Source organism: Chlamydomonas reinhardtii, chromosome 17, assembly GCF_000002595.2.
Source record: "Chlamydomonas reinhardtii strain CC-503 cw92 mt+ chromosome 17, whole genome shotgun sequence".
In the NCBI taxonomy this organism is placed as follows: Eukaryota; Viridiplantae; Chlorophyta; class Chlorophyceae; order Chlamydomonadales; family Chlamydomonadaceae; genus Chlamydomonas; species Chlamydomonas reinhardtii.
The window spans coordinates 3,032,829-3,060,348 of record NC_057020.1 but is presented as its reverse complement, the minus strand read 5'-3'; the positions used below and the strand labels follow the sequence as shown (position 1 = coordinate 3,060,348).

General features: G+C 64.9%; 2 protein-coding genes across 3 annotated transcripts; one reads left to right on the top strand and one right to left on the bottom strand.

Annotated features, from left to right (window-relative positions):
• Nucleotides 1–83: 83 nt before the first annotated feature.
• On the top strand, nt 84–12,949 carry CHLRE_17g720700v5 (uncharacterized protein). 2 transcript variants are annotated; one of them, XM_043072253.1, is made up of 28 exons: nt 84–348; nt 417–530; nt 951–1,052; nt 1,689–1,787; nt 2,040–2,150; nt 2,538–2,612; nt 2,792–2,845; nt 3,127–3,228; nt 3,501–3,599; nt 3,834–3,944; nt 4,368–4,604; nt 4,771–4,836; nt 5,064–5,162; nt 5,485–5,583; nt 5,953–6,072; nt 6,418–6,513; nt 6,810–6,908; nt 7,530–7,631; nt 7,906–8,058; nt 8,609–8,740; nt 8,979–9,077; nt 9,318–9,390; nt 9,693–9,905; nt 10,172–10,215; nt 10,417–10,515; nt 10,724–10,819; nt 11,109–11,207; nt 11,436–12,949. In XM_043072253.1, the coding sequence occupies exons 1-28, from the start codon at nt 217–219 to the stop codon at nt 12,177–12,179; spliced, it is 3,669 nt and encodes a 1,222-aa protein (XP_042914713.1). In that variant the 5' UTR covers nt 84–216; the 3' UTR covers nt 12,180–12,949. The 2 variants fall into 2 exon arrangements, with proteins under 2 accessions (XP_042914713.1, XP_042914712.1); XM_043072254.1 differs by lacking the exon at nt 9,693–9,905.
• A 12-nt stretch (nt 12,950–12,961) lies between these two features.
• On the bottom strand, nt 12,962–27,403 carry CHLRE_17g720600v5 (uncharacterized protein). Its single transcript, XM_043072252.1, has 29 exons — nt 27,001–27,403; nt 26,574–26,687; nt 25,773–25,959; nt 25,324–25,460; nt 25,020–25,144; nt 24,641–24,768; nt 24,258–24,451; nt 23,958–24,043; nt 23,531–23,729; nt 22,939–23,135; nt 22,648–22,758; nt 22,383–22,443; nt 21,922–22,131; nt 21,331–21,707; nt 20,805–21,141; nt 20,506–20,625; nt 20,007–20,189; nt 19,659–19,832; nt 19,303–19,492; nt 18,821–19,110; nt 18,443–18,580; nt 17,951–18,206; nt 17,366–17,714; nt 17,065–17,186; nt 16,807–16,937; nt 16,384–16,590; nt 15,845–16,027; nt 15,472–15,645; nt 12,962–15,196 (listed from the first exon to the last, which is right to left on the bottom strand). The coding sequence occupies exons 1-29, from the start codon at nt 27,265–27,267 to the stop codon at nt 13,682–13,684; spliced, it is 6,762 nt and encodes a 2,253-aa protein (XP_042914711.1). The 5' UTR covers nt 27,268–27,403; the 3' UTR covers nt 12,962–13,681.
• Nucleotides 27,404–27,520: the final 117 nt, after the last annotated feature.

Sequence of the window (27,520 nt, the reverse complement as noted above, 5' to 3'; positions counted from 1 at the left end):
AGGGGGGAGGGGGGCGGCCGATCCCCAGCTGCCGTGCCCTGTTCCGTTCCCATGCCTGCAACCGCCCCGTTCCCCAAGAATAGAATAAGTACTGGCCATGCATGTCAGCTTCACTGTGCTAGCGGCGACACCCTTAGCCGAAATCAACGAGATAGGGAAGCTATTCAATAGACGAGAATGACACCATAACAATACAACAATCGCACGTCAGGAAGGATGAGTCAAAGCGCGGTTCGGGGCGCTCGCAACATTGGCGCAGTTTCTGGAAACTCGCGACTCGGGTCTACATCTAGCAAGGCTCTTGACATTACCTGGGATACGGTAAAGAGGGCCACGACCGAGAATGAGGTCAGTTCAATACCCTCATGAATGCAGTCGTAAATGCAAGCCTGACTTCGACGCGTTCTGGCATGCAGTTGAGGTTGATCGGCCTCGTGAAGGAGTATTGTGCTGGTCATGAGGATCCTCGTCTCCTCGATAGCATTTTTGAGCTCCTGTATGAGGAGACGACGCCCAACATCATGGACGCGGTGAGGCCGCCAGGGTTTTCGGGGCCGGGTCATGACCGCAGGCTCTTGCATGGGTGCAGGGCCTATATGTGCCGTATGTTAACCTGCGTGCAGGGGTAGCATCGTCAATCCCCTGCACGCAGGGGCGTGGCGTTCAGGGGGGTTGACGGTGTGGGTGGTGCCGACACGCCGCAACAGCGGCCCCCACCCCAGTCCGACACCCCGCGTGCCCCGCCACCGCGCGTGACATCATGCACATATGGGATGCCCCCGGCCCCCTTCTCACAAACATTACACGTACACATGGCCGTGTGTGTGTGTGTGTGTGTGTGTGTGTGTGTGTGTGTGTGTGTGTGTGTGTGTGTGTGTGTGTGTGTGTGTGTGTGTGTGTGTGTGTGTGTGTGTGTGTGTGTCGTGTGTACGTCCATCCGCCGCGCGCAGGACGCGGGCCGCTCCGCGCTGCACTGGGCAGTGCTGCACGGGCAGGTGCAGCTGGTGCGTACGCTGCTGGAGGCGGGGGCGCTGGTCAACACATTTGCAAAGGTGGGGTCGGGGGCTGGAGGATGCAGGAGTTGCAGGAGGAGCGGGTGTCAGATGTCGGGGTTGGGGACGGGAGCGGGAACCCGTGCGCTCTTGCAAGCGCTGCGGCATTGTGTGGGGTGGGGAGGGGTTGGACGCGTGGGCGTGGGGGCGGGAAAGGGGTTTGATTGCGGAGAGGAGGTCGGCTCGCGTGGGTGGGACTGCCCTGGCGTGAGGCGTGCGGGTGCGGCGCTGGGTGCGGCGTGTGGGTGACTGTGGTGAGTGCACGAACCTGCATACGGTAGCTCCTGTATTTGAGATGCGTGCTGACGTACGGCAGCGCGCACACGTGTGGTGTCCGCCGCCCGCACCGGTCAAACGGACGCACCAGCAGCGGACCCAGCGGACCATAGCGGCCGCATGCGCGGCAGCTGGGGCCAGGGATTAGGTCCCTGCGCGGGCACACACACGGCGCATGCCGACATGCCGACTTGCGCCAGCGTGGGCGTCTTGCATGGCCGTGCGTGCCCACCTCCCCGCTGCCCGCCGGCCCTTCGCACCACTCCGACTCCTCATCATCATCAAGAGACGTGTACACACACGCTCACAGCCTCACACACACGCTGACACACACACGCTCGCGTCCCGCTCGCCCCCCAGGACGGCTCCACGCCGCTCATGGCGGCCGTGCGCAAGGGCAGCATCGAGGTGGTGGCGCTGCTGCTGGAGGAGGGGGCGCGCACCGAGCTGATCAACACGGTAGGGCGGGGGCGTGGCAGGGCGTGTTTGAGAGCGACGACAACGGAACGGGGCCAGTCAAAGAAGACGCCGGAGCGTGTGTGTGCGTCGACGGTGGAAGGGGGTTGTTTGCACCAGCCCCGTCATACGTCGAAATGGAAAGTGGAAAGCAAGCTAGGAGGTCTAGTGCGCAATTCTTCCTGCCTATCTCCCTTCTCGCCTCCCACTTCTTTATTAATCATGAATGTAACCCCTGCTGCCTGCCGCCTCCAGGCCACGGGCTCCGGCCCGCTGCTGCTGGCCGCGGTGTTCGCCAACATGGACCTGGTGGCGCTGCTGCTGGGGCGGCGCGCCATGGCCGACATACAGTGGGGCGGGCCACACGTGAGGGCGGGAGGAGGAGGGCGGGAGCGGGCGGGAGGAGGGATGAGGGGGGCGGGGGACGGGGGACGGGAGGCGGGAGGTAGTGGGTGGTGTCTGTAGTGTAGTTGGGAGGGCCAACGGGGGCACTAGTCCGTACAGAGCCAGCAGGCCTGCCGTGGCAAGCCATGATGGGGTGGGGTGGGCATGAGGGGCCAAAGTGCGGCGGGGATGAGGCAGCGCACGAGGGCACGACGTGCAACACCCCCCTCACCGATACGGTGCACGGCGCCGGCTCCTCCCGCCGCAGTCCCACCAGCTTGTCATCTCTCGCGCCTCTCACGCACATGGTTGTGACTCCGCCCACCCACGCCCTCCTCCACCCCCCCCCTCGCCGCCCTCACTTCCCAGGGCCCTGTGACGCCTCTGACGGCTGTGGCTGCCAAAGTATGCGAACCCAAACCCACGGCGGAGCAATATCTGCAGGTGTGTGCGCTTGTGTGTATGCGCGAATCAAGCCGTAGCAGAACGAGAGTGCGTGGAGGGTGCGTGTAACTACAGTACCACACGCATGGGCGGGCCTCGTTCCCGTTCTCGTCTTGTGCATGCATGTGCGCCAGCAGGTGTGTGTGCACGGCGTGTGGCTGTGTCCTGCTGCTGCGCAGGTGGTGGAGGCGCTGCTGGCGGCGGGCGCCAGTCCCGACCTGGTGGTGGACGTGGTGAGCGGGGGGGCAGGCAGGAGGGCGGCGGGGCGTGTGGGGGCGTGTGGGGGCGAGGGGGAAGAGGGCGGGCGCACGGCATTGACGTGACAAGGCGTCAGATGAGGGGCATGCAGTTCAAACACGACGGCTTGGGTTTGCCCGCGGTCACAGCAAGGCGTCAGATGCGGGGCATGCAGCCTAAACACGACCCCTTGATTCGCACCAACCGTCCCCTTTCCCGCCGTCCCCGTTACCGCCTATCTCCTCCCCACCCACCCACCCACCCCCGATCCCCTCAGGCCAAGGGCGAGACGCTGCTGCACAACGCCGTGGCCCGCAGCCAGACCGGCCTGGTGCGGGCGCTGCTAGGAGCCAAGGCCAACCCCGACACGCCGTCAAAGGTGCGGGGGCGGGGCGTGCGTGGGGATTAGTGGCAAGCAATCCCAAACACACGCGACTCAGAACCCAGGATTTGGGTTGTGGAATAGGGAGGCGTGTGTGTGTAAGCGGGGCGTTGGGGTAAAGAAGATGGCCTAGTTTGGCGCTGTGCCGCCTCCCCACCTGCACGTCGCCGTCACAGCGCCCTCCTCACTACAACTCCCCTTCTAGAACTTCACTTCCTAGCACTCATGAAAGTAACCCCCTACACACTGTCACATACTCGCGCTTCCAGGAGGGCCTGACTCCGCTGATGACCGCTGTGCGGCTGTCCAGCTGCGAGATGGTGGAGATGCTGATCGACGGCGGCGCTGACGTGGAGGCCAAGAACGAGGTGAGCCGCCCGGGGCTGCCTGCTTCAAGGCAGCCGGCAACACGCCACGCTTGCACACGGCAACAACTGGCAAACCGGCCCGCCCCTGCTCTGCCCCCTGCACCACCCCTGCCCACCGCTTTCCTCCTCCCCAACCAAAACGCCTCCTGCTTGTATCCTGTTCCCAATGCTTCAACCTTGCGACCCCCCAAATGCCCAACGCCCCCTGCCCCGCCCCCTCCCTTTCACGTGTAGTTCAACGGCAAGTCGGCGTTCGCCATGGCGGTGAACCTGGGCAACCTGGAGCTGGTGCAGCTGCTGCTGGCGCGGGGCGCGGCGGTGGACGCGCGCTGGTTCAACCCCAACGTGAGCAATGCATCGGGGCGGTAGTGGCGGGTGAAGGATGGCGGGTGACGGGTGGGATGTGGAGCAGAAGGCCAAGCGGAGGGGAGCCAGGGCGGGGCAGAGGAGCCAACATGCATGGGCCAAGCGGAGGGCAGCCAGGGCGGGGGAGAGGAGCCAACATACATGGGCACAGACATGTCTTCGCTGGCTGAGCATATCTGCATGCCGCGTCCGCCTGCACGAGACCCCGTCCCGCCGACCGCACAGCCCCCACCTGCCATTCCTGCCAACCCCCGCCCAGCCACCGCCTAACCAGTCATGGCTGGAACCTCAAATTGCACACCCGCTCCCATACCCGCACCCACACCCGCACCCAAACCCACACCCGCACCCAAACCCGCACCCGAACCCTCACTCGCACACCCACCACCGCCACCCGCACAGGAGTACAACGCGCCAATCCTGACGGTGGCGTGCAAGTGTGATGAGTCCTTGGGCCGCGGCTACTCCTACAGCCTCAGCCGCAGCACCGGCGGCTCCTCCTCGACACTAGGCGCTGCCGCGGCAGCGGCGGCGGCGGCGGCGGCAGCAGCCGATCCAGGGGCGCTGCTCAGCAAGTCGGTCAGCGGCGGCGCTGCGGGCAGTGGGCAGTCATCCACACATCGCGGCGGCGGCACACAGGTGTGTGAGGTGGAGGGCATGTGTTCGGGTTTGTGGGTGTGTGGGTGTGGTCTTGGGTATGTCTGCCAGTCCCTGAGCACTCGGAGATGGGCCCTCCCTGCATCGCCCGCCTCCTCACGTGCCCCTCCCTGCATCCCCTTCCGTGTCGCCCCCTCCGCCGCCGCAGGTGTACCTGGACATTGTGCGTGTGCTGCTCAAGGGCGGCGCCGACCCCAACACGCAGGGCTCCAAGGTGGGGCGGGAGCCGGTCAGGGCGCGGCGGTGGAGGGCATTGAGCGCGGCGCGTCGGCGATTGCGAGGGCCCCACTGCCACTCTTTTTCCCCGTTGCACATATATTGCTACGCCTGCCCGTCGCACCCGCCGCGTTCCACGCACCGCAAATAGCCATTGCTAGCACCTGCAGTAGCTTCCAACCGCCATCAAAATTGCATCTGACCCTTGACCGGCGCACCGCGCAGAATGGCGTGACGCCTCTGCTGATCGCTGTGGAGAACGCGCACCTGGGGCTGCTGCGGGTGCTGCTGGAGGCGGGGGCCAACCCCAACCTGGCGGACACGGTGAGGGAGGCAGGCAGGCAGGGAGGGAGGGAGGGAGGGAGGAAGGGAGGGAGGGAGGGAGGGAGGGAGGGAGCAAGGGAGGGAGGCGCCCGCAGAAGGGGGAGCGGCACGTGCCGTCGTGTCGCGGTGTGGCAACGGTGTGCGCTGCCAGCTGTGCTGCCCTGTCCCTTAATGCCCTTCACCACCCGTACCACCCCGCCTGACCCTCACCCAACACCCCTCCTCACCCCATTTCTTTTACGATTATTCAAGTAGCCCCACCACCACTACGCCGTCACTTCTCAATCAATCATGTATATATAATCCGCCTGCTTGTATGCAGTCCGGCAACACGCCCCTGGCCATGGCCGCCACGGACGGCCTGACGGACATGGTGCGCGCGCTGCTGGACGCCGGAGCTGCCGTCAACGCACAGCGGCGGGTGAGCGCGCGGCGCACAGCCGTGGGGATGTTGGGAGGGGAACAGACCGGTACCGTATCGGCGCGCCTGTGCCACACGTGCGCTTTCTGTCTATATCCTCAACACCGAGCGCGACTTGCCGCGGCCACCTTGGCACCTAGCCACAACCACATCTCAATCCCACACCGCCTGTGCACCGCCCCACATCGCCTTCACACACACCTGCACGCCCCCGCAAACCCGCCCCCACGGACATCGGTAACAACGCGTCTGCTATATTACTGTACCTGGCTACGCCTTCACCTCTAAATTAATCATGAATGTACCGTAACCCCCCCCCCCCGGCTACGTCTTCACTTCTTGAATAATCATGAATGTAACCCCCCGCAGGACGGCTGGGTGGCGCTGATGGGCGCGGTGCTGAACCGGTCCGCGGCCCTGACGGAGCTGCTGCTGGGGGCGGGCGCGGCGGCGGGCGTCATGGTGCCGCCCGGGGAGTTCCTGGCCATGGTGCGTGTGTGTTTGTGTATGTGTGTGGGGGGGGAGGCGTTAGTTGCTAGGGTCGGACGGGGCCGAGGCGTCGTGGAGCAGCAGGGCGAGTGACGCCGGCGACTAGTGTGGGGGTTGGGGGCTTGGACGTCTCGAGATCTGGAGGCAGGACGGAGGATGAACTGGTAGTTGCGATGGCAGGAGCAATTTCCAGCGTTACGGCGGCTGGTGGGTGTCGGTTTATGCCAGGAGTGCACGCACAACCGTTCTACCGGCCATGACAGGAGCCCCTCCACCTGGCGCCGCATGTGCGCATGTGGGTAAAGAGCACATGTCCAATGGCGCGTGTGTGTTTGCCCCCCGCAGGAGTCCTCGCCGCTGATGGCCGCGTGCGGTGAGGGCGCAGTGGACGTGGCGCGACTGCTGCTGGCGGCGGGAGCGGACCCCAACCAGGCCAACTCGGTGAGGCACCTGCGCGCGTGCCTTAACAGGCCGAGGACGGACTACTGACTGCCGTGTGTTGTACAATGAAACGTGCTGTATGCGTACGGTAATGCTAGACTGCTTGTGATGCGGGCGTCGGCGCAGTGCGGCTGTTACCCTTCCCGCTGACCTCGCCCCCGCGCCTTATGCAGCCCTTGTTTGGGATCACAAAGAACACTTCCTCGCCTCGCCGTGTGTGTGTGTGTGTGTGTGTGTGTTAAACAAAAACAAACGGAACAATTCCGTGTGTGTGTGTGTGTGTGTGCCTCGCCCAGGCGGGCCAGACGGCTGTGTGGTGCGCCTGCCGCGGCGGCCGCACGGAGGCAGTGGAGCTGCTGCTGGCGGCGGGGGCACAGCTCCGGCCCAAGGGGCAGGTGGGCGGCGGAGGCGGAGGCTGAGAGGGGGGGGGTTGAGGGGCGGCTGGGAGGGCGGCTGAGGGGGCGCTGGCGGGTCCAGGTGGTGCCGTGCTGTCTGGCTCGTGCTGGCACTCGGGGCACAGCAGTTAGGGTTCGTGCGGGTTTTGGGGATCTACCTGTGGGACAGGGGTTAGGGACGTCAGCGCGCGTCGGCCGTGGGTGGCTGTACCGTGCTTGGCCGTGGCTGCAGTGGCGAGCGCCGCATGCCCCTTGCGTTGTGTGTACCGCAACTTTTGTGTGAGGGTGCTCAAATGTGATGTCTGCTCAGGGGCATGGAATGTGTGTGCACCGGTGTGCTCCCCCCCGAGCCTTACTTATCACCACTACTACTCCAGACTACTTGCTTTCAATAGGAACTTAGTTTTTAGCGTTAGCCGCCACGGAAACACGGGGGAGCCAGCAGCCTGCCGCTGGCGAAACAACGGTATGGAATGCGTCGCGTGTGCCCGCTGTACCTCTGGACGTCGGCACTTCACTTCTTATTTGATACACACCATCCCATGGATGGCTACCCCCCCCCCAGTCTTCAGTGCATCCTGTACCGCTTTTACACACATCCTTGCAAACCCCACGTCGCAGGCAAGCCCCTCCCCGCTGGTTCAGGCGGCCTACAGCGGCAGCCGGCAGTGTGTGGAGCTGGTGCTGGCGGCGGGGGCGGAGCTGGAGGAGCACGACAGCGGGGTGAGAGCAGGAGGAGGGGCAGGAGGAGGCGTGGGAGAGGGATAGGCGGGGTGTCAGGGTAGGAGAGGTGGGGAAATGGCGACGGGCTGCAGGCACGTGCGGCTGGAGGCGCGCCCACACACCCCACCCCTTCACGCCCCCACCACATGTACCGTAGTTGCAGTTGGCTGGGCCTCCCACGTGACGTGCGTGCACTCTTCCCTGCCCCTGCCCCTTCCCTTGCCTCTTCGCGCCCCATCCGCCCTGCCCTCGTGCCACCCCCCTTGCCTCGCAGTCCCCGCGGCCCGACTCCCGCGCTGTGGGCGGCCGCTTCACGCCGCTGGCCGCCGCCTGCAGCCGCGGCGCCGCCGCCACCGCGCAGCTGCTGCTGGCGCGCGGCGCCGACCCAAACGTCACCTGGCTGGTGGAGGAGGGCAGCAGCGGCAAGGTGCGTGTTTGTGTGTGGGTTGTAGATACCAGCCCACGACATCAGCCCAAAGTACACCGAACCAAAGACAAACTAAACCGAACCAAAGGCAAAAGGGGGGGTAGCCGTTCATGTGGAGATGGGGGCATTGTAAACACCAGCCCAATGGGAACTCTGAATCCAACTAGACCAAGACCCAGCCAGCCCACTGGGCGGTATGTGCCCCGGTCCAATGAGCAAGGGGCGGGGCAGGGGGGTGCCGGCTGCGGGGTTTGTACGGATGACACGGTGAAGCGGTAGCAGCAGCTGGGGCTGTAGCCTGCACGGGATGGACGCGGTCGGGGCCCGGGGGCTTGTAGGTAGCGGTGGCGCTCGGTCCAGGTCCCTTGGCGCACTGCCCTCCTGCCACGCCACTGCAGTTGGCAACTGGCAGTGTTTGGCGTGTACGGTATGCGTGTTTGCACTGCCTTGTGCCTGCCGCTCTACTAATCCATCACTGTGCTTACCGCTCTGCCTGCGTGCCTGCTGCTGTGTGTGTGTGTGTGTGTGTGTGTGTGTGTGTGTGCCGCAGGTGGAGCTGACGCCGCTGACGGCGGTGCTGACGCACCCCTGGTCGGCCGACGAGGCGGGTCAGGTCGAGTGCGCGGCGCTGGTGCGGCTGCTGCTGGAGCACAGGGCCAACATCAGCGCGGCGGAGCCGGCGGTGAGGAGGGGGGGCAGAAGAAGGAGGAGAGTTTGTTTTGCGTGGGTGCTATGCAATGACCAGACCTCTCCCTGCCTAGTCGCTAGTCATGTCTTGTTGCCCCTCCTCCCCCTCCAACTTCGCTTCTTCCCAACTAATCATGAAGCTCACCCCCCCTCTCTGCCTGTGCTCTGCTTGTTTTCGTCTAATTTGGGTCGGTCTTAACACCCCCCCCCCCCGGCCCGCCCCCTCTCCGCAGCACGGCCACACGGCCCTGGAGGTGGCGGCGCGCGAGGGGCGGCACCGGGCACTGCAGGTGCTGCTGGACAGCGGGGCGCGGCCCAACCTGGTGGACAAGGTGCGAGGGAGGGGTGGGCGGGGGGCTCCGTGTGTAGGAGCCCCAGGAGGGTGGGGGTGGGCACGCACGTACGGTGCTGTTTGACCCCAATCCACATCTGCACCGTAAATTGCTCCACGACCTTCCAAGTGCCCCCCTTTTCCATTCACTCTCGTGAGTTCCGTCATTCCTGGGAGCCCCCTCCCCCCAACTACGCCACTCGACTCCTCCCTCTCACCCCACTACCTCACAATTGCGCAGGAGGGCGCCACGCCACTCATCCTGGCGGCGCTCAAGGGCTCCGCCGAGTGCGTCAAGCTGCTGCTGGCGGCAGGTGCGCAGGCGGGCAGGGGGGCAGGGGGGGAGGGGCGGGGAGCGCCTCAGCAAGAGGGCAGGGTAGGCCAGGCGCCGGAGAGGCCCAGGGGGAGGGGTTTCGCACGCCCCTGGAGGGAAAACGGGGCTGTGGGTATGCGTCGGACCCAGAACCGCAACCAGGCGGTCTACCGCAGCCCGCGTGTCGTGAATACCTCTCTCTGTGCGTCCTCGCCGCCGTCCTGCCGCTCCCTCATGCGCCTACGCTGTCGCGCCCTCGGCCTACTCGCCGGCGGCTGCTGCTGCCGCAATTGCTACTGCCAGGCTGCCCCGCCGGGCCGGGCTGCAGCTCCGCTCGCAGCCTGCTGTTTTCCGGGCCCTCCAAAAAGCGGCGCAGTCTGTCGGGCGGCGCCATCCCCAACTGGGCGCCGCAGTACGGCGCCGCGGGGCCGGGCGCGGGCGGCGGCGACAGTGCTTCTGGGCCGGCGGGCGGCAGTGGCAACGCCCCGTCGGGCGGCAGCGGCAGGCGCGCCGCAGGTGGAGTGCCGCCGCTGGGCGCGGGGGCAGCGGCGGCCGCAGAGGGGTGGCGGCGGCCGTGCCGTGCCGTGTGGGCGTCGCGGCGGCAGCGGCGTGTGGGGGCCAGCCCCTCGGGGCAGCACCCGCAGTGTACACACGTCCATGGCCCATGCGCCGTGCCCGACATGCCGCAGCGCCTTACTACCGTATCTGCGAGGCATACAAACATACATGCAGATTTGGCGCTGACTGCTTCGTATTGCGTACCTCTGTCGCCTTGCCTGCAGGGACGGACCCGAACGCGACAACGCTTGTGGGCGTGTCGCCACTGGTACGTGCCCTCGCTGACACTGGCCGCGGGGGGGGGCTCACAGGACAGACAGGATGCGAAGCTGGCGGCATGCACCGCCTGTGCCCTTTGGTGGCCCGGCGCTGTGGTGACCCGGCTCTCGCCACACGGGCTCGTGCGCTTCCCCTCGAACCCACCACCTCCTGGCCCTCGCCCCGCTCGGCCTCTGTCCCATTTCTGTAGGTTGCTGCCATTGGCGCGTTTGCCTCGGGCGACGGCAACCTGGAACTGATCCAGGCGCTGTTGGACGCCGGCGCCACACCCAACGCCCCCTTCTTCGAGGTGTGTGTGTGTGTATGTGTGTGTGTGTTGCGCGCGTGCGCCTGAGAGTTTGTTTGTGTCCGCGGGTGAATGACTTTGTGGGGGACAGTCAGCTTGGGGAGGGCCGGGCCTTCGTGTGCCACCATGCGAGCGCATCAGGGCTGGGACTCTGCCAACGAACCCCCGCTGCCCCACACGCACACACACACGCGCACACACGGCCACGCAGGAGGACACCATCCTGACGGCGGCGGTGGACGGCGGCAACCCCGCACTGGTGGCCACCCTGCTGACGGCGGGCGCCGACCCCAACCAGTCCAACACGGTACGCAGCCAGCACCCGCAGTGGGCACCGCATCAAGGGGGGGGGGGCGGGCAAGGCCCGGAAGGGGCGGCCGAGGAGGCGGCGCTGCAGCTCACAGGGCGTGTCATGCGGCTGGCGCTCGCTGGCGACGGGTGACTTGTTGTGTGCTGCGTCACACCCGCTTCCACGTCCTGGCCCCACCCACGCCGTTTGCACGTCGCCGTCTTCTGAACAGTCAGTCCTGGGACCCTCCCTCCCTCCTACTGTTCCTGGCCTTCACATGTTCATTTCTCATGAATCCCCCCCGCAGGCCGGCGCGCTGCCGCTGCAGATGGCTGTGAGCCGGGGCCACACTGAGCTGGTGCGGCTGCTGCTGGACGCCGGCGCCTCGCCGCACATACCCGGACTGGTGCGTGTGGGGGCAGCGCGGCTGCGGTGCAGTGCGTTAGTGGGGTGGGGTGGCCGACTGACCGTGTCAGTTGCGGTACGTGCTGAGTAGCTGCCCGGTTGCATGCTGCCACCCTCTCCTGCACCCCACTTGCCGGCGTTGATGTCTTCGTGTGAGTTCCTGGGCCGGCGCTGACCCCGCCGCCGCTTCCCGCCCGCCCTGCCGCCCACCCACCCGCTTTACACACAGGACTGGTCCTCGCTGCGCTACTATCACAAGGGCCGCCACGACATTCTGGAGCTGCTGGCGCGGGGCGGCGTGGTGGTGCCGCCGCCGCCGCCCAGCGAGCTGGCGCGCGGCCGCAGCAGCAGCAGCTCCGGCCAGACCTCCACCTCGGGCAGGAGGCTGCAGACGCGGCCCTCGGCCTCCGGAGCCGAGGCCGCGGGCGTCACGCGGCGCAGCAGCCAAGGCGGTGGCCGCGTGAGCGCCAGTGGCAGTGCGGATCGGCTGGCGGGCGGCAGTGTGGAGCGGCTGGGGGGCACGGGGCGCGTCAGCGTCAACGGCCTGGAGCCCAGTGGCTCGCCCACGGCGGCGGCGGCGGCCGGCGGCGGCCGGCGGCCGGCGCCGCTGCAGATGGCGGGCAGTGGGAGCAGCGGGCAGCTGTTGGAGGAGGCGGCGGCCGGCGGCGCGGGCGGGGATGCGGGGCCTTCGTCGGGGCCGTCCACGGGGCCCAGCCCACAGATGGGAATGCTGCTAAGAAGCCCCATGGCGCACAGGAGCGGGGCGAGCGGCGGTGGCAACTCATCGCGGTCGGGTAGCGGGGGGAGCGGCCCTGGCGGCTTGGGTGGCAGCGGGCGGGCGGAGCTGTTGGGCAAGTCGCCGTCGGCGCTGACGCGCTCGGGGCGCTCCGACGCAGCCGTGGTGGCGGCCGCCGCGGCGGCGCTTGGGCTGCAAAACGCAAAGAGCAGCGGTGCCGGTGGCTGCGACGCCTGAGAGCGATGTGCAGCTGCATACCTCATGCCGTTTTAGCTGTTGCGCTAGTGCTTGATCCTTTGGGGGTTAGTCATGGTGCTGTACGTGATGCTTGACCTGCTAGGTTGACGGCGAGCCAGTGGTTACTTGTACGATGAGACCGAGCCGGTCCCCTGCGTGGTGCCGCATTGGACTTTCGGTTCCGAGTGATGCCAAATGGCGAGCGGTGCCAATGGCTCCACGGAAACAGGAAGTGGCTTAATAGGAAGGGGCTGCACGGAGCGGGAAGTACCAATGATTTCACACTTGTTGTGTGAGTGTACAGGCACCACACCGAGACATATTATCTATGACTAAGACGCCGGCGTGACATGATGTGGGCGGCGGCTTTGAACAGGGTGTGTGGCGGCGGTTGATAGCCAGAAGCGGCTGCACATAGGAGTAACATGCATCGGGGAGCCCCTGGCAAAGGTCTGGTCCGGCAAGCTGAGTTTTAGGCGATGGGCGGGCGGTGCAGCTTACGGGCGCGGTTTCATGCGTCGCAACTGTGGACTCGTCGGGTTCATCTGGGTTCAAGGCGGATGCACCTCGAGATTTACAGTGCCCTCCACGGGTGCGACAAGCCCCCGCGGTATTGGGGCCATCCGTGGCTCTCGCCAACGCCGCGTCCCCACACGCCGAAGCAATGTGTTGAGTTTGCGCCTAGGACAGACGGCCACTCAGGACGGTGTAAGAGGGCTAGCGCTAAGATGGGATCAACCTATCCTCACATCACGGACCTAGGCCGGACGGCTGGGGAGGACAAGCTCAACCTGGGTTTACACTTCGCATGCATCCGCATGCTGCGGCTGTTCTAGGTTGGCGCTTGGCGACAATGCCTGCCCCATTAAGCCCCATTGATGAAGGGAATCAAGAATTTGCGAGCTACACGTCAGACACCTCCCTTCATGCGCAACAAGTCTATGGCAATTAGTGGTGAACGCATGACAGGAACAGGGATGAATAATGACAGTTCAGTTCTCTTGTATGTCGGCACAGCAGTAACCTAGCCAGCACATGCACGCCCTGATGAAACAGTACTCAGCACACGCGCGTAACGGCCGGTAGGCAATGACACCGCGCCGACACGGGCAACATGCACCCAGCCCTAACGCTGCTAGCCACTCTCCTCCGCATGCGTCTATCACTCACCCCCGCCTGCGTGACCTGCAATCCAGCCAGTCCTCTCAACGCGAGCCGTTTCAGCCCCGAAGTGCACGCCTTAAGATCTGTGCCCGGCACATTGCTCTCCCCGCTCTCCCCAATGTACAAGTCTTCGTCTAACGCTTTGACCGGTCACGTCCTACAACGTCAAGTCTACAGAGCCGCTCCAGGGCCCGCCTGCAGCAGCTAACACCCCGCGCCTTTCTTGCAAGGCGGCATATGACGGGTGCGCCCAAGTCAAGATAGTAAGATACCCAGTCAAACGAGGCAGGGGCCGGGCCTCGACACCGCTGCCCATGAGCGCCCCTCAAATGTCGCTCTTACTGCGGTGGAGGGCCCGACTGTGGGCCGCCATAGTCGCTGCTGGCTCGCACCGAGACCACCTGCGGCAGCAGCGCGCTCGCCTTGACCGCCGCGCCGGGCACGACTGCCGCCGCCGGCGCCACTGCTGCTGCAGCCGGCGACAGCACCGCTGCAGGCGGCGGCGTGAGGCCGCTCACAGGCCGCGACCTCATCCCGCCGGCGCCCGCGTGTGGGCTGCTGCCTGAGCCCGCCCGGATGGCACTGCCAGGCCAATCCCCGCCGCCCCCACCACCACCACCAAGTAACGCGCGCGGCGTCAGCGCCGACACCGGCGCCAGTCCTGCAACGCCCGAGGCGGACGTCGAATCTTCCCGCATCATTCCCTCGAGGGGGTCACAGCCGTCAGCGGCGCCGCTGCTGCTACTGGACACCGACGCCAGCGGCGCCTGCGGGGCTGCGGCGCCCGGCGCCGCTGGGTGCGCGCCTTCCGCCACCGGCTGCGAGCGCCGTGGCGTGGTTGGCTCACTGTCAACACCACCGTCACCGCCTCCACTGCGAATGCAGGTCACAGATACTGACTTAACCGGGTGCAAGCTGTGGACTGAGGTCGTCTGCCAGGGCTGAACGCCGCCAGACGGCTCTGCCGCCACCCCCTCCGGCGCCGGCGCCAGCCGCCCCACCGCACGGCCGCCACCGTTTGCGGCGCCAGCGCCGCCGCCACCGTTCATTAGGCCGCGGCCCAGCGCGCTCATCGGCCTGGCGACGCCCTCGCCACGCTTGAGCACTTTGGCCAGGGCCTCCTGGTGGTTGCTGCCGGCGCGCTGCAGCGCCGCCTCCAGGTGCGCCACACTGGTCAGGCTGAGGCTGGCGCCCACGCTGGGGCCGCTGCCGACCAGGTGCGCCTCGTGGTCGGACCCCATCACCAGTCCGCCGAGGCCGAACGCGCGCCGGCTGTTGCCGCCGCTGCGCTCCCCGCCGGTGCCGCCGCCGCCGTCACGGTTGCGCTCGCGCTCGCGCTCGCGCTCCCGCTCCCGCTCCCGCTCCCGCTCCCGCTCCCGCTCCCGCTCGCGGCTCTCGCGCTGCGCCTTGTGCTTGCCACCGCTGTCCGGCCGCTGCGCCTGCTGCTCGGGCGGCGTGCCGTCGCTGTGCTGCGTCGGCAGTGGCTTCTTTGTTCTCGCCCCCACACCCAGGCGTGCCAGGGTCGCCTGGAGGAAGTTCTGCGGCTTGATGGTCGGCTCCCCACTGCTCATGACGTCGTTGCCGCCGACGCCGCCCAACAGGTCGGACGCCGTGACGGCGGCGCCGTTGGTCACATCCGGGATGGACGCGCGGCGCGGCGCCTGCAGCTCGCCCGACAGGGACTGGTGCGGGGGCTTGGCAGCTGGGTAGCTGGCTGGCCCCTCGCCGCTGCCGCTGCCGGTGCCGCGGCCGCTGCCGGTGCCTGTGAAGCGCCGGTGGAAGACCTCCTCCGCCTCCAGCTCGTCCAGCTGCGCATAGAACTCGGCCAGGTCTTCCCGGTGCTCGTATCGGTACTGCGGCCACACACATGCACACGCGCACACACACATAGTCACACCGCTCAAGCATTGCATGTCATATAACCTGATTTTACCCTATCTCGTGCTTCCTGACACACATAGCCACAATTGGAAGGAGGATAGGCACGGCATACAAGGAAGCGAGCGTACTTAGGACATACGATAGGGCCGCGTGTGGGGCGGTTCAGTGACTAAATGTGTGGCTTGCAGCGCCAGGCCCCCGGGTAACACAGCCCTGACCGGGTGCCTGCTACAGCGCACGCACTCACCAGGAAGCCCTTGATTGACGCCGCCACGTACATGGCCGCGTGGAAGTGCGCGGCGTTGTAGATGGGGTGCGGCGGCTCCTTGGGCAGGTGCCGGGCTAGGCGGGCGTAGGTCTTGTCCTCCGTCATGTCAGGCAGCTCGGCGCCAGCGATGCGGCCGGCCAGCGCGTGAAGCACCTTCACAGCAACATGACAACACACGACAGCAAGGGAGGGAGGATGAGAATGCGGATGGGGAGCTGAGAGCTGGGGACATAAGCGTGTACGCTGCGGCAGTCGTGGCCAGGTAGGCGCACGGCGTGATGTGTGATCGGCCACATGGGCCATGGCTGCGGCCCGACCCCGGCGGCACACGCGACCTGCACGCCCGGCGCACCTCCATGAAGTGGAACTTGTTTTTGCGGTTGGGTATGTCGGTGGTCATGATGATGTCCTGCGCGCCGGCGCGCATGCTGGCGCAGCCGCGGTTGCCCAGCGGCGGCTCCAGCTCCATGATGAGTATGGGCAGGTCCTGCGCCCGGATGTACCCGGTGGCCATGGGGTCCAGCTCCGACCACACCTGCAGGCAGGCGGTGCAGGCAGGCAGGCAGGCAGTGCAGGCAGGCGATCACTCAGGCAGGCAGGCAGGCAGGCAGGCAGGCAGGCAGGCAGGCAGGCAGGCAGGCAGGCAGGCAGGCAGGCAGGAGGCATGCGCACGTTGGTGGTGGGACCGGGGGCTTGCCGCGCATGGAGCGAGTGAAGTAGTAGGTCGAGCACACCCACGGAACACCAGCTACAGCATGGATGTGCGCGGCGACCCGCACACGCGTGTTTTCTTCTGTTGTGCTCTCAAATACACGCGTGCACACACTCTCACACACCCTTGTGCTTCCCCTTATACTGTCCTAACCCACACTCTCACACACACGCCCTCACCGCGGTGTACTGCTGCGTCATGGAGGGCGGCACGGGCAGCATCTCATCGGCCTCGTCGTTGATCATGCCCTCCAAGATAATGGCCACCACAATGTTGAGGATGATGTAGGCGCACAGCAGCTCGAAGGACACAAAAAACAGGACCGTCACGAACGCATTGGGCGTGCACTGGTTGTCGACGGCTTCGGTGGGAATCGCGTTCAGGATCTGTAACGCGCCGAGGGCAGTAGGGATGTTGGATGGGCTTGAGGCAAACGTTTTGAAGGATTGTAGCAAATATTGACACGCTATTGTACACAACACGCTGAACCTCCGCCTTGCCGGCTTGCTTGCTGCCGGGGGTCACACAAAATCTAGCTCAATCGTGCAGTGCTGTCCGCCAGACAGCTGCCCCATACGTCACCCGGCTCTGCTGCAACTCACGTCGGCGTTCATGTCAAACCAGCTGCCCGCCAGCAACGTCTCATTGGTGGCGGCCAGGGTCACGTTGGTCGTGAGAAGCATGCAGTCCAAGGTCACCATGCAGTCACTCATCACGCCGTCCCAGCTCTCGCCTGCATGGGTGCCAGCAACCGCACGCGCACCAACATGGGTTTAACAGGCAAGGGCGACAGATGCCACAAGCATGAAGTAAGGAGTAGGGGTCGGGGGGCAGGAAGCGAGGGCGTTGCGGCGACTTGCCTGTGATCTGACGAAACAGCGCCATCATGCTGTTGGGCCACTTGTCGAAGTTGTTTTGCCGGGTCAGGTACTGCCCACGTTTGATGCCCGCGAACAGGTTCATACCCAGCACTGCCCAGATGCTGCAGACAGCGAATGACAGGACGGCGCAGTGGGGACACGGCGGCAAAGCTTAGTCAGCAATGCACGAGAGGCACCAGGTACGCTCCCCTCTGCCCTTCCCACCTTACAGACACACACCACAACCCTCACCAAAGAGGCCAATTCATACGAGCAAGTCGCGACACGCGAATCTACTCACAAGAAGAAGAGCAGCATGACGCTGCCGACGTTGCCGATGGCGGGCAGCGCCAGCCACAGCGTGCGCACCAACTGGTTCAGTCCCTCCACGGCGGTTATAATGCGCAGGAAGCGCGTCACGCGCAGCACGCGCAGCAGCGACGCCAGCGCGTAGCTGCCGATGCCCACCGCGTCCAGCGTTATGAAGCAGATGGACATGAGTACAATCATGAATAGTAGCTGAAACCAGGAGTCTGTGAAGTATTGCCGGAAGCCCAGGCCGATGATCTGAAGCGTAGCCTCGGTCGCAAACAGGATGGTGAAAGTGACGTCGGCCCAGAACTTCATCTCCTCCCAGTCCTCGCCCATGTCTGCAGGCGGCCGGGGCGTGAGGTGGGGAACAGGTGGCTCAATTTAAGGGTTTTGCAGAAACTGAGTTGGCAATTTTAAACGCCGGGAGTAGCACAGGGAAGCAGCGGCAGGGCCGCGGCGTCTATGTGCAATGTGTTCCACCACCCAGCTCGGTTTCCACGGCAAATCACCACCCGGCGCTGCACCACACAAGCCATCGAGCCAGCTAGTTAGCTAGCTAGCACTTCTGACTTGCCTGCATGCGTGAGCGTCATGAAAATGATGTTGAGGAGCACGATCATGTGCATTACGAGCATGAAGGGGCGGCTGGCGACCAGCTCGAACACGCGCTGCCGCCACTTGGGCAGGTTGGGCATCAGGCTCAGCACGCGCTCGGGGTGCGTGTCGCCCAGCACGCGCTGCACGTCCACCCACTGCTGCTGCTGCGGCGTGAGGAACAGGTTGTAGCCCAGGTGGCGGCTCTGCAGCTCGCTGAACTTCTCAATGGTGATCTGCGGGAGGGGCCGAAGGTCCGGGTGCGCAGGACGGGGGACCAACGGTCAGACCCGGGCCAAACCCAGCAGTAGGACGGCATACGCCCGCTGAAGCCCCACGGCGCCCTGACACCAGCGCCCCAAACACCTGGTACCAGCCAGGCCCCACCCCTGCACAGCCCCCACCGCCACACAATCCCCATCGCCACAGCCCCTTCCGCAGCCCCCCCCCCGCCGACCAGCAGCACACTCACCGCCACCAGCAGGTTGAGCACCAGGAAGCTGCCCACCACCAGGAAGGCCACGAAGTAGAGCGACATGGCGGGGTTGTAGTCCACACGCGGCTGCTGCTCCGGGTCCACGGCAGCCATGGCCGAGTTCATGGTGTTGACCTGGGCAGGCGCGCGTGTGTGGGCACGCGTGTGGGACATGGGCAGGCGTGTGGGACGTGGGCAGGCGTGTAGGATGGGTGCGATACGGCAGGCGTGTCTGCGCAGGTGGTGACAAATCGGTCGTGCCAGAGGGCGGGGCCCTTGTCCAATCACTAGTCCCCGGTTGCTTAGCTGGTCACCCCGCCCCAACTACTCATGCGGCAGCTCGGACGGTGCCAGCACCGAATCCCGAACACTCACCCACAGCTCCGTGGTAGCCACGCCGAACAGCGTGAGCACGGAGAGCCCCAGGTGGTCGAAGTTGGGGAACACGGGGTTGAGCCACTCCGTGCTCAACAGCGCGGGCGCCGGGAAGCTGACGTTCAGCTGCGAGTGGTACCAGGACGTGCTGACCTCGTGCAGCCCCGCATCGCACCAGGTCTTGTTGATGTAGTTGCCGACGGGCATCACGTTGAAGGCGTCCAGCAGCGGCTGGGAGTCGTCCATGGCGTCGGTGCAGTAGCGCAGCTCGCCCTTGAGCAGGTTCACGCCTGTCGCAGTGTGAGTCCCGGTGTTATCATGGGCGCCCATTCCCTGGTGAGACTGCTACTTCGCTTCGCTTCGCTTCGCTGCGACAGTGCCTCCCGCGTCCACGACACGGTACTCGCCCAGGTGCTTCAACCCGACGCAGGGCTATCCCGTCCCAGCCCCGCCGCACCCTACACCACCCGCTCCGCACTCACCCAGGATGCCGAACAGCAGGTAGAAGAGCGCGCACACCACGCCCACGTACAGCAGCGACTTGAGCGAGGAGAACAACGCCATGATGACAACACGCAGCTGCTCGCTGGTGGAGGCCACGCGCAGGGGGCGCAGCACACGCAGCGTGCGCAGCGCGCGGAGCATCTGCAGGTTCTGCCCGTTGGCCGACGTCTGCGAGCGTTGAAATCGTGTGTGCGTGGCAGCGGCAGAACCGCGCAAGGCCATCAGTACCAAAAATGGGGTGAAACGCAAGTCACTTATTGACATGGCTTAGGTGAGTGTGGGCATGCGGTGTCAATTTGCAGATGGTGCGACTGACAGCCCCAGCGGCACTCACGGCTTGGATGACGATCATGGCGATGGAGGAGGCCACAATCAGAAAGTCCAGCACGTTCCACCAGTCGCGCAAGTAGGAGGTCTTGCCGTTGAACAAGAAGCCGAGCGAAATGATCTTGAGGATGGCCTCGATGATGAACACACTCGAGAACACTAGGTCCATGTATCGCAGGACCTGTTGGGTTGTGCAGCAGCGGCGGCGGTTGCAGACAGAAGCATCGTCAAGTGATACCGCATTGTGTGTGGGATGCTGCATCAGCCTCGCACTAATGTCAGCAGGGCAAGCTCAAGGCGAGGTGAAGGAAGGACTGTGGGGAACGCCACGCGGCACGGCCAAGCCTCAACTCACGTTGGTGACCTCCGGATGCTCCTCTTCAAGAGCCGGCGAGTCAATGGCGAGGCAGATGGATGAGATCCCAATCAGCGTGAGGATCATCATGTCAAACCATTTCCAAGTCACTATGCGCAGGCACTTCCACCTGAACTTGCTGTCGGGCCCGAACAGGAACAGTGACTGGCCCTTCATGAATTCCTGTGGTTGTGGGGTAAGGGGTTTGGAGCAGCGGTACGCATGGGGGCGCACGGTTGTTAAGGCCACGGCAAGCGTGTTTGCCAGAGCCAGTCCGAGGTTTCGGGAGGAAAGGCAGAAGCAAGGCGCTCGCACACAAATGCAACAAGGCAAGGTCAGTGCAAGTGGTGACCAAATGTCGGTCAGGACAGGACACAGTCACGACTGGCTCAGGCCTGCTCCGCACCGCCGCAGCTGCCCCGACCACCCAACCTCCTGACACCCAGCCACCCAACCGCCCAACCACCCGACCACCAAACCACCCGCGCCACACACGCACCTCCTGGTTCAGCCGCTGTTCCAGCTCTGTGTCGGTGCGCGCCAGCTGCTTCTGGAAATAGGCCTCGGCGCTCGCGTCCGCCTCCGCGTCACCCGACGCCGCCTGCTTGGCCTTCTCGACCTGCGGCAAGTTGAGCACGGTACCGTTCAGGCGTACTTGAGTTGCAGACTTGAGAGGCACGGCACCAGCGTCAGGTATGCCAACGTTGTTCCATAGCACGCTCACAACCCGCAACAACGCGCCGTCCGCTTGTTGATGCGGCGTCTCGACAGCAACGCGTAACAACTGGCAAGGCGCACCTGCTGCTGGTACTCCCGCGCGTGGTAGTTCTTGCCGCCGTGCATGCTGCGTTCGCTCGCCGCCACCGGCTCCGGCGCAATCCTGTGGTTGCCAAACATGGTGGTGTACCACAGCCGGTCGGCGCGCGCCTCCTCCTTCACGAAGGAGGCGGTGCGCCCCACCGCGCCCCAGTCCTCGTCGTCGCTGTCCACCTCCTGGACGCCGTCGCCCATGTTGGCCGCGAAGTTCTCCAGAAGAATGGCGATGAAGAGGTTGAGCACGACGTAATTGCCCACCACGATCACGAAGATGAAGTACAGCGCGGTGGCCGCACCCATCGTACGCATGCCGTCGTACCTGGAGATGGCAGAGGGCAGGCGGGGACACGGAAGAATTGATGTATCACAAAATCGAGCATATAATCATGGCAGGGCGACTCGCTGGTACCGGACTCGCCCAGCCAATCGCCCGCGCCCGTCCGCCCCATGGAGCTCGTGTTCGGACCCGCATCGCGCCCGCGTGCGCATACACGGACGCCAAACTCACATGACGTTGTTCCAGTTCTCGCCCGTGAGCAGTTGGAACACGGTGAGCAGGCTGACGCCAAAGTTGTCAAAGGTGCTGGGCGAGATGTCCGACTGCCCCACCGCCGCCACGTACTCGCACTCCACGCCCGCCGGCACACTCGCGTTCAGCGGCCGGCCGTCGCCCGTGTAGCTGCCGTCGCTGCAGAAGCGCTGGCAGTAGGCGTTGTCGAAAAAGCGGCTGCCGTTCACTTGGAGCCAAGTGCCGGTCTCGGCAGGCTGGCAGGGTACGTAGCAATAGAAGTGGTTGGGGCACTGGCCCCACACGCGCTGGCCCAGCGGGCAGATGGGGGCGGCGCCGGGGACATAGTCACAGAACATGAACTTATAGCCGAAGATCTGGTGGGGTGTGTGTGGAGAGGGAGGTGAATCAGGTCAGGGGCGTGTCGTTAGTGAAGAGGTCAGGCGGAGTCGCGGAGATGAGGTGAGGTGAGGTGAGGTGCAGCGGCGTGTCGGTGCAACCATTTCACAAGGCCCACGCCGGACACCCTGGACACTCGTGCCGCGCACAGACCCCCAATCAGTGCGGCAGAACGGCGCCCGCGCCACCCACCTGCATGCCCAGCAATGCCGCGATCACCAGGAACAGCAGCGTCAGTAGCGACATCCACGCCACCGACAGCACGCTCTTGAACAGCGTGTGGATGACGCGGCGCAGCTCGGGAAAGCGCGTGATGAGGCGCATCAGACGCAGCAGGCGCAGCGTGCGCAGCACGGACAGGGGCCCCACGCCCGAGATGGAGGGCACCAGATCCGCAATGACCTGCGCGGGTTGGAGGGGGTGCATGCGAGGGAGCACATGCGCAAGTGGGCGTCAGGTGCATGGGACAGGCGCCGTAGGTTTGTGCGCTCAGGTCGCGGCGGGCGCAGTTAAGCCAGGGCTTGCCGCTCCCCGAAGATGCAAGCCCTGAGATACCGGTACGGCTGGTGGTCTGGTACACTTTCCGCCGGGTGCGATGTGGGCAGTGGCAGAGAAAGCCGAGCTCCTCTGCATGTGCGTGTCGCTGCTCTCACCTCAATGATGGACGCAATCACCACGAACAGCTCAAACGTGTTCATGCCATCGCGGAAGAACCTGTGGGCCGAGCCGCATACGTGGAATGATGAAGTGGTTTGAGCGCCTTGTCGAAGTGCGGCGCGCAACACGCAACGTCAACGTGGCCGCTGGGTCATGCAATCGATGGGTCCCGCTTGCCCCCCGTTGCTAAGGCCTGCGCCAATGCCCACACACGCGCGCACGCGCACATGCCTACCCCCACGCGCAAGCGCACACACGCACCTGCGCCACCCGATGCCGGTGACCTTGATGATGATCTCCAACGCGAAGTACAGCGTCAGCACTGCGTTGACCAGGCTCAGTGCATTCTCCAGTGTGTGTGGAATGCCGTACCTGAGGCCGACACGACAGGCCAGCAGTTGCCGCGCTTCAGGCCCAAGCCCAAACTTCAATACAGAATTACATGCCGGCGACGCCGTGGCCCGAACGGTCACCCCGCCCTGTCTGCGGGTCCCTGCCTTTGCTTTGGACCCGCTGCAGCACGCAGACGAACGCACAGGCCCGTGCCCTCACCAGTTGATGCACATGGTGAGCGTGTTGATGAGGATGCACACCACGGTCAGGTTGTGCAGCCACTGGCTGCGAGCCATGTCGTGCGCCAAGCGCTGCAGGCGGTGCATGGTCTCGCTCGCATGCTCCGCAGCGCCTTCGTACATGTGCTTTAGCACCGCCGAGCCTTGTATCTGCTCCTCCCCCTCTTGCTGCTGCTTCTGCGAGACAGCAGAGCACGGCAACAAAGAAATGTGAAACACCCACAGCGGGACCAAGGTACGCATTCGCCATGTCCAGGCAACTGAAGATGTTGCATGTTGCTTTGCGTATCGGTGTGCTAAAAGGGAAACGTGTCTCTGTGTGTATTTAAATGTGCATATGGTATGTAGCCCCGACCTGCACACCGTATTGGCAACATGTATAGCTCTCACACTGACATGTGTGTATGCGTGCGTATGTATGAGTGTGCTGCCCGCGATCCCCGCTTTCCCGCCGGACCTTATTCGTTGAGCTCGGGCTTAAAGCCCCCCGCCTGCTGTGTACTTCGCTACACTTCTCTACTTCTTTGCAAGCCCCCAGCCCGCCCGCCCGCCCGCCCGCCCGCCCGCCCCACCTTGAGCTCGTCCTCCTCCACCTGGCGGTGCATGCGCTCCAGCTCGTCCTCCTCGTCCGAGCCGCTGCTGGTGGAGCCGTCGTGCGCCGAGGCGTCCGGCCCCAGCCGGTCCGCCTCCAGCTGGTTGCGCACCGCCGCCTCCGACTTGGTGAACTGCACGTACAGCACCACCAGCGCCAGGTTCATCATGAACAGCGAGCTGCGGTTGGGACATGGGCAAAGGGGCAAGTGGGGTTAGCTTTGTTGAATGCAGCTCATGCGCCGGTAGGCAGTAGCCGAGGCAGTAGGTAGGTGCCCAGGTAGGTGCCCACAGCGGCCGAGAGGGCTAGCTGCGCTGGTCACCTCAACCCCGCCCCTCCCCGTCAGCCCCACCATGGCCAACCCTTCCACAGTTCTGCGCCTCTCCTCCCCTTCCCCCCGGCCTCACCCCAGCACGATCATGCTGACGAAGTAGGGCCACACCCAGTAGTCCACCGCGTCCTGGCCCATGTACATGATGTCCGTCCAGCCCTCCTACAGCGCGGGGCAGCGCGGGGCAGGGACATGTGCGGGGCCACGGTCACGGCGGCGCCCATGCCAGCCAGCGGGCACAGCGGTGTAGCCAACATCACTGCGCGGCTCCGAGTGCCGCCAAAACAACAGCAGCCCAGTAGCCCTGCCGCCCAGCCCAGTAGCCCAGCCCAGCCCAGCCCAGCCCAGCCCAGCCCAGGCCGCATGTGGGGCCCACCATGCTGATGATCTGGAAGATGGTCAGCCAGGCGTACAGGATGTGGTCGAAGCTGATGAAGCCGAAGGAGGGGTTCATGTCGGGCACGCAGTACAGCCCCGGCGCGCACTGCCGCCCCTGCGCCGTGTCGAACACGCTCGCCACGGTGAGGCTGGTGTTGGGCGTGGAACCCGGCAGCACCAGCCACCCCGGGTCTGCGGGAAAGTAAGCGATGCACGGTAGAATGCAATGGGGCGCGCACACGGGAAGTTGTTTGTGAGTTTGGCACCTAGCGAATCACCCGCAGCACATCGAGGTTGGCATAGAGTCCCGGTAGGCAGCAGCAGCACGGCGACGTGCATACGGTGGCAGCGCCAGCGGGTCATGCGGCTGATGCCACCCACCATTCAGCTTGGGCCCACGGCACGCGTACGACGACTCCTCATCCGACACGAAGTAGGTCACGTTGAACAGCGCTGCCTGGCCATCCAACGTCCCCGTGTAGGCGCCGCTCATGTCCGGCACGCCGCAACTGCGGTAGGGAGCACAGCAAGGAGCGGCCGTGCTTCAGTACCGCGGGCTGGCTTGCTGGGTGCCTCGCCGCCTCCACTCGACGTGCGGGCGTGCCAGTTGCCCCAGCCTCCCTCCACCCTCTGCATCTTCCCAGCCGTAGCCGTCCGGCAGTCAGCCACCCACCCAGTCTGCACGACAGGCAGCCAGCCAGCATGCCAACACTCCCCCCCCTGCCCGGCCCACCCCTCCCCAATGTCGCCCCGGCCTCACCGGTAGCGGTAAGTGCCCATGAACACCTCCACACCCACGATGCCGAACGCGAAGTACACAATTGTGCACAAGATGACCACGTGCAGCAGCATGGGCAGCGCCGTCAGCAGCGTCACCACCAGCACCTGCGGCCGGGCCAACGGCGGCGAGGCACACATGCGGTACACATGACCGGATTGCGTGTGTCGCAGTGAGGCGTTCGTGCTCTACTGGGGGCTGGCCGTGCTGCAGCCTCCATGTGAAGGCCACATCACGTGCAGCTTCTCCCTCTCGGGTGCGCCGTGTTGTTCACTCGATTTCGCACCTTGAGTTTGGGCACACGCGACACGGCGCGCAGCGGCCGCAGCACGCGGAACGCCCGCACCGCCGAGTAGTTGTTGGCGCCGGGCATGAGGTTCAGGAAGCCCAGCGCCACCACCACCACGTCTAGGAGGCCCCAGCCTGCAACAACATTCGGTTGGCGTAGATCAAGGAGGCGTGAGTAGGCGGCTTGGGAGCAGCGGGAGCCCACCCTGCCCCGTACCCCAAGTTTGGACTCCAGCTACGCTGCAGCGACCTGCGCGCCCCAAACGCCGCTGCGACTTCCGCGCATGCGCGGCTGCCACCACCCCACTCCTTCCACCCACTCCCCGATTTCATCCCCCCGCTGCATGTCAGGCCCCTGGTCAGGATGCCTACGCCGGTACGCGCCGGCCCCCAGGGCTGGCAAGTAGCCCGCCAGCCCACTGCGCCCGTCACTCTGCCGGGGCCCACCCGAGCGCAGGAAGGCCGAGCGGGGCAGGATGAGGCCGCGCGCCACGATGCGCATGAGGATCTCCGCGCACATGAGCCCGGCCCACGCATACTCCAGGTCCTGTAGCGACTTCCCCAGCGACGTCAGGGAGAAGTCCTGCCGCGTCGAGTCCATCGCCAGCGTTGTGCAGGAGCACACAATCAACCCCTGCGTGCATCGGGCGCCGGACGGTGTCAACGGTGACAGGAGGAAGTGTTTCATCGCTTCGGATTGCGGGCGACGTGGCGCCCGTTGGTGTCGCCGCTGACGGGTGCCGTGACCCGGTGCTGGTGTCGGGGCGCCCGCGCCGTGCCATGTGCGCGTGGCCGTTGGGCGCTGCCGGATGCTTGGCTGATGCGCTCCCCAAGGCCCCATGACTGCATCTTGCCGACTCCCCACTCTCCACGCCCGCAGCTGCTGTCTCCGCGGAACCAGCCGTGCACGTTCTGCAGCCCTCGGCTTTCAGGCTTGCAACGACTGCGCTGCTACGGTATTGCACGGGCTGTTGCCGGGCAAGCGCCATCGGCGCCGCACCGCGCCCTCCATTGCGGCCCGCTCGCCGCCTGGCGCGCCCCACAAACCCATCCTACACACTTCTGGTCATCCCGTGGCACCCCAAGGATTCATCCGTCCGTCTTAGGTCGTTGCGGCCTTGTGGTGCCTTGTGCATTCCCGCAGGAGCTGCAAACTGCGTGCATGATGCCACGGTGTGCCACCGTGCGACCCCTCCACATGAGCCGTCAGCCCGTCACCCAGCTGGACCTAAGCCGCTTCCCACTTACCAACGTGAACCACTCGTAGTAGCGGTGTGCCGTAATTTGGATCGCCAACTTCCGCAACGGATTGTGCAAGGTCAAGCAGAACAGTGAGCGCGGCGCGTACTCGTCCTCCTTTTCCTGCACGTGACACGCGAGGGGGGCCGCTAGCAGTTGCTCCGGTGTGCTGTGCGACATCCTACACAAAAGAGCTCCAAGTCCATTATTGTCCCGCTGCATGCTTGTGACCGCGGCCTAGCAGGGCCGCCCCCCACCCCCCACCCCCCGTGTCAGGTGCCCCGTGTGCGGGTTAGTTGCCCCGTGCTGGTCCCTGGGGCGACCGGTCCTCGCTGCCACCCATGAGTTCACTGGACGAGGTTGTTTGTCACAGCAAGGTCGCTGATTGCGCGCCACTGCCCCCCGCTCGGCGCGACCAGTCCCATGTTAGACTCACTGGCGACATTGCACGCTGCAGTTCACTTCGCAGCTCGTTCGCGCCCGCCTGAGCGACATTAGACTTCTGCACTCGCTCCCTGGCTCTCCGCCTTTGAGCGTTCGCAAACGCAATCGCCAGCCCGAGCGCTTTGAAGCCGCGAGCTCCTGCTCCATCGCCTTGCTGCTCTTCCTCTTCCACCTCATCGTTTTTGCGAGAAGAACTCGAAGCCGATTCCACCTCCTCCGCAAAGGCCTGGCGACGTTCTCGCACGCTCTGCCAACCCATTCTTAGCGGCCCCCTCCTTCCCTTCGCCTCATGCTAAATAAATGTTGCCCTTGAGTTGAAGTCTCATAACTGTCACCACCTAACGACACAAGTGTTTCCAAGGCTTACTTTTGTTTTGTGAGTCGTTTGGGTTTCGTTTAATTCTGTTGCATAGCGAACTAAAATAAGCAAAATAAACAGATAAACCGCAGCAAAGAGTGGAGCTTTGTCGCGCCACGAACCTTCATGCACGATGCCAATTTTTCGCTACTGT